We start from the raw sequence: 9,785 nt of genomic DNA, 5'->3' as shown, positions 1-9,785 counted from the left end.
CACCCACATCAATATTTTGGTCTAATAGCATCTTACCATATTATTGGTCAATGCCACATCATTGGTCAATGTTACATCATCAGTCAACGTCACACAATCAGTCAATACCATATTATTAGTCTAATATGATGTTGCCTGACACGACTCAAAAGTATATTACTCTCAAGTATAAGAGTGTCTAATTATAACCCGGTGAGACCGGGGTCGAACCACAAGGAGTTTTAAATCTAGTAAAACTAAGAAAATTAATTGCAGGGCAAAGAAATTATTTGAAAATGATTTAAAAATAAGCTAAGGTTACAGGATCCACTCTCAGTATTCAAACTATAATTTTAATACTCTCTCATTTTTAGCCTCACTTTTTCCAGTTAATTATTATATCATTTAATTCTCAACTAACTATGTGTGTGGATAAATATGAAATAAAGTACATGATGTGCCACATTATATTAATGTGTCGACATTATGTCAAAATACCATACATATCCAAAGAAATTTATAAATTAATATGACATAAAAATAACTAAAAAAGAATAAAATACACTTTAAACTCATTTGAGAAAATAATAAATTTAATGGTTTGAAATATTGAGCTTCACCTTTTACCTCAGTTTAATAAAATTAGCCACTCATATTGAAAGAAAACACAACACTCTATTTATTTGATAAACTTTTAAAATACGTTACAAGAAAGTTGATTACAAACGGAAACAAGAAAAGAAAAGAAATAAAGAAAAAAAGAAATTCTTCAGCTGCACTCTATTCTCTCTCTGCTTAAGCTTCTCCAAAAATAACTCTCTGACTTCTCAATACTCTGACTTTTATAGGCAACAATTGCCTCCTCTTTATTCTTTTTATTCTTATTTAATTTATTATTATATTATTATTATAGTTTTTTATAAATTAAATGAATATAGAGAAGTGTGATGGCCAGGAGGCGATCACGCCTCCTGACCATCAAAGGCAACCATAACATGGTTGCCTTTTGCTCTTTTGTCCTTTTGTACTTTTTTTGTTTTTTTGTTTTTATTTTTTATTTTTTATTATTACATCTTCTTAATTGTGTTTCAGTAGTTCTTCTTTATTCCTGTTTTCAATTCCAATTCCATCTTTATTCCTGAAAAATATTTACAAGATAAAAATTAACAAATTGTGAATTAATTTAACATAAAATATATTTAGGGAGTATTAAAATAATTTAGAAATAATGAACGCATTACTCAACACAATAAGTGAAAAACTAATAATTTTATCCTTATTAAATGTATACTTTTTAATGTCAATCACACCCCCTAACCAGCTTATTGCTAGGCTCTAGCAATTTAAGCGATAAAAGTTTAGTAAAATTTCAAACTTAAATTGAATTTTTTTTTTAAAAATTTTGTTTACTTCTTCCATCAGATTAATGACAACAATCAAATAAAAGTATAAGCATTATCTTCATCCTAAAGAAAATCACACTTACACAAAATAGTTCAGTAAGATCCTGTAAAATGATCAATCATCAGAGCTACATTAATCAAGCCACTTTTAAGAATGATACATCAAACCCCAAAATCTCAAGATTAAGAGTGATTCTCTCAAAAGAAGATATACCCCAAATTAAATTGTCACTCTAAAAAAATATGGTAAATTTGAGAGAATAATAAAACAATATCACACGCTCTCACCAAGATGAAAATATTAATGCCCACGGCTTAGAAATAAAATGATCTCAAATCCAAGAAATTACTGGAAAAATTTATTTTTATTTTTATGCATCACCACATTTTTTTGTCCATATTACTAGCTTTTACTTCAAACTATAGTTCTCAAAAATCGAGCAGGACTTTTATTAGGACGTAACGTAGGTTAGGGTTATGGCTAACAAAAAAAAAAGGTAATAGGGAAAACAAAAATATATGTTTGAAAAATAAGGGTACTTTTGGAGATTACAAGGTGCTTCTTTTTTTTCTTTTTGCTTGGATTTTTTATTTTATTTTATTTATTCATCTATACATATCATCTTTTTTTTTATAGCACCATTATTAGGAATACATAATCATCCCTATTTTCAAACATAATTGGGTGGTGGAAAACATAAAATATAAGGTGATACTCCACATTGGAGTGAGATAAGATGATAGGTTATCAAAGGAATTTTTTTTTCAAAGGCTCAAAGGGGTTAACTATGGATTCTTTATAATAGGGTTGGGTAGAAAGGCTCAAACAGATCAAAGATGACCTTCTGTCATCTTTTAGGGCTCTATATAATCTTTCATATCTACTAGTTCAATAAACTTTTAGATGCGGCTGCACAAACTTTCTCTTGTACAATAAATTGTGAAGCTGTATAGGCAAACAAGGTTACTTTCCAAGGATAATAGGCTCAAAAACTCGCTTGGTCTTTTCATAACATGTACATTCTTCCAAATGGCTTAATCAATTTCACTCATCCAATTTCTCAATTTACGTTTCAACATGCAAAAGGGAAAATATAGTGTAACATAAATCAAGGCCAAAGATAATACAAATACCAAAATTTGAAAATCGTCATGTTATCCAATGTTAAAAGATCACATCAAAAAAGAAAACTTTTTTTTTTAAGAAACGCTAAAAGAAATTGGGACTGATTGCAGAAACTTAAGGGAGATGATAGAAAAAGAGAAAAAGAGAAAAAAGATAGAAAACAAAACGTTAGAAGACATTTTTTTTTTGGAAACAAAACATTAAACTTAAGAAGATGTGTTTCTAGAGACACTAAATTATATATTCTGCCATCTTCGACTCAAATTTTATCCAAAGTTAGTCTTTACAACAAAAATTAGTAAAAACATCACTAGGACTGAGACATTTCACAATTATCAACTATTCCCTCCCCCCAACCTGAAAGATACACTGTCCTCAATGTCTAAAGAAAGGAGTAGAGTTTAGAAGATATCACCTGGCCACTACTGGAAATATTTACAAACGGAGAGTTAAATCTAATTTACACTTTTTACGAGAGTTACTGCCATCGTCATTAGTTGCCCAATCCAACGCCAAAGTCATGGGATCTGGCTCTGGTTTGTAATCTTGCAAAAGATCAAGTAACTCATTAGCAGTAGGAGTACAAATGAAGAGTTTTTTTTGCTGATGATGGAATGACGTAATTTTTTATTGCATGATTAAGAAATGTTATTAAGCTATCATAAAAGTTATTAACATTTAACAAACCGATGAGTTTTTAATAAATATTCAAATGGGCCTAAGAAGCAAATGTAATTAGCGCTTCTAAAGTTGCAATATCTCTTAGCAAGAAAATGAAAGCGTCAGCATGATTTAACATTTCAGATATTCTTTCTTGCATACATGAGACAACTAACTCTTCTCTAGATGGTGGGTCTGGTAGACATCTTAAAGGTTTTAAGGCTTTTGGAATGATGCATAGCACTTGACTTCCTCGAACGAAAGCAATTTCAGAGACAAGCTTTGATAACCCTCGACCACCTCCTCCATATACAAGATATAGTTTTCTCTCTACTATAGCACGACCAAGATCTATGGTTGCTTGAACGAACTACTTATAATTTCCATAGCGAAATCCAGAAAGCACACAAATGTTCTTTAATTGACTGCTTGAAGTTGCTGCCATTAGAACAATTTTAAAAAGAAATAATTTGTGAGTGCTTGAAAATGAGCTTTTATTTAAGGATCTTGATAACAGACATAATGATAAACATCATGGGGTGGTGTGTTTGTCAAATGACGCGTGAAGCTTTTAGCTTAATAATTCAAAGGCAAACAGTGAAAAGAAAAAAAAAACAGTGATTAGATATAAAAATTCACACAATAATAATAATGCAAAAGATAAAAAAATAATAAAATAAAAGGATATTTACTGGTAGTTGTGATTGTGGCTCACATCTTCCTCTGGTTTTATGTCCAGTAACTACTTGAACGCCCTCTATAGGTCGAGGATAGGCTTCCCATCCAGTTTTCTTATAAACTGGCAAACAAGGTCTTTTAGAGTCAGATTCCCAAGACTAAACTGTGCACTTTCCTTTTGGAACAGCTTTCACAAATTTTGAATTTCACGTTGAACATATCTGCTTGGATGGGTCTCAAGAGATCGTAAGATATCATCCAACGATTCTTTACGCATGCCATCCTTAACGAATTTGATTTTATCTTCATGATTTACAAAACCATTCCTAAAGTTTTACAACTTGGCTTTTTGCAAGCAAGTCTTACATAGTGAGAACATTTAGAGCCAAGTCGTTTAGCTCTTCTTTTCTTAACAAATGTACTTTTACCAAAACTAGGCATGTAGGAAACAAATGGATCAGAAAACGCACCTGCCAGTCAAACCTTTGCTTCAATTAACCAGTGAATGTCAGCAGGAATCCCATTGATCATTAACAAACGTAGTCGTTCACAACGAGCTTTGTAAATATTCTTAAGAGCATTTTGAGGAAGAGAAGGAAAACGTTGATGCAATTTTCGTTGTATTTCTTACATGCTTGACATTGAGGTTTCAGTTATTGTGGGAAACTGAGAATACCGACTTAAAAAGTCACGGAGTACCGTTATCCGCCATTTATACAGGAGAGTGAATCAAAACAAAACGAATCAAATCTGCAAAATCAAATCAAAAGTGAAAAAGAACAACAAAATAAAACAAAAACACACAAGGAATATAACTCACCTTCGTCCTTTTATTGAATTTACCTCCAGTTTCAATTGTTGATTATAAATACCATCCTTTATTTCCTTGAGTTGTCTTTCTAGATATTTCATGTGGGATACTAACTCTGGTGGTTGTAGATCCGAAATGGGATGTGATTTACAAAATCAGAGCAATTTTCTCAGGTGAAATTTTACATGTAAAAGCGTTTTAAGATGATCGACGAGGAAATTTCTCATGGAGGTACCCATGACAAGTATAAAAATTTGGTGAACTAAGTCACAATTGTCAAACAACACACAATTAAAACAATACAATGCACTCCATTCAAGACATGGGGAAAAGGAAAAAGAAAAAATAATCAAACAATTGAAACGATAAAGTAACAGTAAATCAAATTCACAAAAAGTTAAAATGAAAAGGCTTAATTAAAATTTGGTGGGCCACTCAAATTGATTTCGGTATCTACTTTATGTGGTTGGTATTCCAGATATGGTTTTAATCTTTGACCATTAACTTTAAATGTGGCACAATCCTTTGGATTCTTAATTTCTATGGCTCCATATGGATACATATTTTTTTTACAACAAATGGACCATTCCACTTTGACTTTAAATTCCTTGGAAATAAATGAAGACGAGAATTATAAAGCAATACTTTTTAATCAATTTTAAATGTTTTCCGAAAAATTCTTTTGTCATGAAAAAATTTTGTTCTTGCCTTAATAATTCTAGAATTCTCATATGCATCATTCCTTAATTCCTTAAGTTTATTTATTTGCAATTTACACACATTACCAGCATCATCAAGATTTGAATTGAAAGCTTTAATGGCCCAAAATGATTTATGCTCAAGCTTAACGGGTAATTGACAAGATTTTCCATAAACAAGCCGATAGGGTGATATTCCTAAAGATGTTTTAAAAGCAATACGATATGCCCAAAGTGCATCAGTTAGTCGTAGAGACCAATCTTTACGGTTTGGATTAACTGTCTTTTCTAAAATTTATTTTATCTCTCTATTTGCTAATTCAACTTGACTACTTGTTTGAGGGTGATAAAGGGTAGCAGCTTTATGTGTAATTCCATATTTTTTCATTAAGGACTCAAATGACTTATTACAAAAATATTTACATCCATCACTGATAATGGCTCGAGGTATTTCAAATCTACTCAAAAGATTTTCTTTTAAAAAACAGATCACAATCTTGTGATAATTGTGCCGACAAGAAATCGCCTCGATCCATTTTGAAACATAATCAACAGCAACCAAAATGTATACAAACCCAAATGATGATGGAAAAGGGCCCATAAAATCAATTCCCCAACAATCAAATATTTCAATAATAAGGATGGGGTTTAAAGGCATCATGTTTCGTTTTGAAATGGATCATACCATTTGACAAAATGGCCACCGCATGCTTCAGAATGACAAAATTGAACTACCCTACTTACCTCATCATCTGGTATGCATCTTCGAAAAATTTGATCAAAGCAGTACTTGAACATATATGGATCATCCCAATTGAAGCTTTTCACTTCTGTTAAGAATTTCCTCTTGTCCTGGGAACTCTAGTCACATGGCATTTCTCCTGTTGCAAGATAATTAACAATATTAGCATACCAAGGCATTTTGTTTATAGAAAATAAAAATTCATTAGGGAAAGAATCATTGATGGGTGTTGTTTCAATCGAAGACTCATTCGTAAGTCTTGAAAGATAATCTGCAACAACATTTTCAGCACCTTTTTTGTCCTTGATTGTCAAATTAAATTCTTGGAGTAGTAAAATCCATCGTGTCAACCTTAGTTTGGCATCCTGTTTTGATATTAAATATCTCACAGCTATGAACGAAATTTATCCAATGCAAATATTACAGTAAGTAGTTCTTTCTCAGTTGTAGTGTAATTCATTTGAGCATTATTCAAAGTTCTACTTGCATAATAGATAACAAAGGGCTTACCTTCCTTTCTTTGACCCATAACAATGCCAACGACATAATCATTAGCATCACACATTAGCTCAAAAGGTAAACATAAATCAGGAGGTTGCATTATTGGTGATGATGTCAAAAGAGTTGTTATTTTTTCAAAAGCTCATTGACAATTTTTAGTCCATTCAAATTGTGTGTATTTTATTAGGAGGTTACAAATTTGTCTAGATAAGGCACTAAAGTGTTTTATAAAACCCCTATAAAATCCTGCATGTCCTAAAAAAGAACGGATTTCTCTAATTGTCTTTGGTGAGGTTAATTTTGAAATGACTTCAACTTTGGCTTTATCAACCTCGATTCCTTTTGACGACACGACATGACCCAAGACAATTCTAGAAGTGGTCATAAAATGACATTTTACCCAATTTAAAACTAGTCATTTTTCTTTGCACCTTTCCAAAACGTTTTCTAGATTATCAAGACATGTATCAAAAGAATTATCAAATACAGTTAAATCATCCATAAAAACCTCTAGACAATTTTCAACCATGTCACTAAAAATGCTTAGCATGCACCTTTGAAACGTTGCAGGAGCATTACAAAGTCCAAAGGGCATTCTCCTAAATGCAAATGTTCTAAATGTGCATTTGAATGTGGTATTTTCCTGGTCTTCTAAGGCTATGGGGATTTGATAATAGCTAGAGTAGCCATCAAGAAAGCAGTAGTAGGGATGTTCAGCTACTCTTTTAAGAATTTGATCTAGAAATAGAAGGGGAAAATGATCTTTTCTAGTGGCATCATTTAATTTTCTATAATCAATGCACATGCGCCAACTAGATGGAATTCGTGTTGGAATTGGTTCACCTTTTTCATTTTTTACAACAGTTATTCCAAATTTCTTTGGTACTACTTGTATTGGACTTACCCATTTACTATCAGAGATAGGATAGATAATTACTACATTTAGTAGTTTAAGGACCTCATTCTTTACCACTTCTTTTATATGAGGGTTTAGTATTCTTTGTGGTTGTCGGGTTGTTTTGGCATTTTCCTCTAAGTGTATTCGGTGTGTGCAAATTAAATGATTAATGCCTTTTATGTCTTTTAAGGTCCAACTAAATGCAGTTTTATGCATTTTTAGTACATATAACAACTTACCTTCTTGATCATGCGTGAGCTGGGAAGAAATTACTACCGAATATGTCTGCTGCTCTCCAAGATAGGCATACTTCAATTCTTCTGGTAAGGACTTTAATTCGAACTCTGGTGCTTCCTCTTCATTTGGTTCTTTAGGTTGTACCGTATTTTCAAAGTTCGATTGGTCATCGTCACCTATAGGTACCTGCATAGAATCAAGTGTAAGGTATATGTTAGCAGTATCACAATATAATTCTTTACTTAATTCAAAAGAACCAGTAAAATAAATTTCAGTAGAGTTTATAAAATTCTCATCCTGAATGTATTCCTCAATGATTGGCTCGATAAGATCAATCTCCTCATTCTCATTATCATCATCTTTTTGGTGGTGAGGTTGTTTACACATGTTGAACACATTGAGTTCCAGTGTCATGTTGCCGAAAGATAAATTCATTAATCCATTCCTGCAATTTATCAAAGCATTAGCAGTAGCTAAAAATGGTTGATCCAATATAACAGGAATTTGTTTGCATTCATTAGTAATTGGTTCTGTTTCCAAAATAGTAAAATCCACAGGATATATGAATTTATCGACCTAGACAAATACATCTTCAATTATTCCTTTTGGAACCTTAATCGATCTATCAACAAGTAAAAGAGTGGTAGAAGTTGGTTTTAACTCATCGAGATTGAGTTGTTGGTACACTGAGTAAAGAAGCAAATTAACACTGGCACTAAGATCAAGTAAAGCATGTCCAATTTTATAATCCCCAATAGTGCAAGAAATAGTTGGACAACCAGGATCCTTGTATTTCAAAGCACTATTGGTTGAGAGAATGAAACTTACCTGTTTTGCTAGAAAAGCTCTCTTTTGCACCTTATGTTTCCTTTTCACTGTGCACAGATCTTTCAGAAATTTAGCATAAGAAGGCACCTATTTAATGACATCTAGCAGAGGAATGTTAACATTTACTTGTTTAAAAACTTCATAAATTTTTGGACCGTGGTTTGATTTCTTTGGCTTGATTAGTGTTTGAGGAAATGGGGGTACATGAGGAGAGTTGGTTATTTCTTCATGGGTTAAAGGTTCGACAGACTCTTCCCTATTTTCTGAAATTGAATCTTTACCAGTTTCATGAGGGTCCACAATGTGTTTTTCGACCACTTTACCACCACGAAGGGTTATAACCGATTTGACTTGACTCATAATTTGGTTTCCTGAATTTCCCATCTGAGGATATTGTTGACTCTTGGGGTTTGGTTCTGGTTGAGCATGAAACTTTCCTTTTTCATGTATGGTCAGAGCAGATGCAAGTTTGGAGATAGTTTCTGTCAAATTGGTTAAGGTTTGCATCGTTTGGTTATTGATTGACTCTTGTTTTTTAATAAATGAATGCAATGTGTCTTCCGAAGTTTTTCTTGGTGGTGAGACATATGGTGAGTAACTCTGGGGGTTTTGGAAATTTTGCCGTGGAGGAACTGGTTGTGAAGGTTGTGCATGGTTGTCATTTCTCCAACTGAAATTTGAGTGGTTTCTCTAACCAGAGTTGTAAGTTTGCGAGTATAGATTTGGATTTGGCCTTTTGAAATTGTCAACGACATTTACATGTTCGTGCAAACTTTCTCTCAAAGCTGGCAAGGTTGGACAGTCCTGCATAGAATGGTCAGTAGAATCGCAAACATAACATGGAATATTTTGAACAGACTTTACATGATCATTCTTTTTCAACTCTAATGCTTCGACTTTTCTAGCTAAGGATGTAAATTTGGCTTGAAAATTATGGTCTTCCCTAAGTTTATGCATGCCTCCACCAGATAGAGATGACTGGGGTTTACTTGATGACTCATAAGACCCAACTGTATCCCAATGTTGTGCATTCTCTGTTATATAGTCAAGATAATCTATTGCATCTTCAGGAATTTTATCCTTAAACTCACCATTACACATCATTTCAACGACTTGTCTACCTTGGGATGTTAATCCCTCGTAGAAATAAGACATTAATCTCCATGTTTTAAAATCGTGGTGTGGGTAAATGTTAAGTAGTTCTTTAAATCTATCCCAACATTG

At 32.6% G+C, this 9,785-nt stretch overlaps 1 protein-coding gene across 1 annotated transcript in view; it reads right to left on the bottom strand.

Annotated features, from left to right (window-relative positions):
• Positions 1–9,068, bottom strand: part of LOC18042403 — a 20,756-nt gene extending 11,688 nt beyond the window's left edge. The window contains exons 1-3 of the mRNA XM_024183592.1: positions 8,766–9,068; positions 8,562–8,648; positions 7,736–7,919 (exon numbers count right to left, since the gene is read on the bottom strand). Coding sequence (XP_024039360.1) covers positions 7,736–7,919; positions 8,562–8,648; positions 8,766–9,068 — 574 coding nt within the window. The remainder of the gene's footprint in view (positions 1–7,735; positions 7,920–8,561; positions 8,649–8,765) is intronic.
• Between the last annotated feature and the right edge of the window lie 717 nt (positions 9,069–9,785).

Source organism: Citrus clementina, unplaced genomic scaffold (assembly GCF_000493195.1).
Source record: "Citrus clementina cultivar Clemenules unplaced genomic scaffold, Citrus_clementina_v1.0 scaffold_5, whole genome shotgun sequence".
Taxonomy (NCBI): Eukaryota; Viridiplantae; Streptophyta; class Magnoliopsida; order Sapindales; family Rutaceae; genus Citrus; species Citrus x clementina.
The sequence above is the reverse complement of the archived record's forward strand: the minus strand, read 5'-3'. Positions and strand labels throughout refer to the sequence as shown.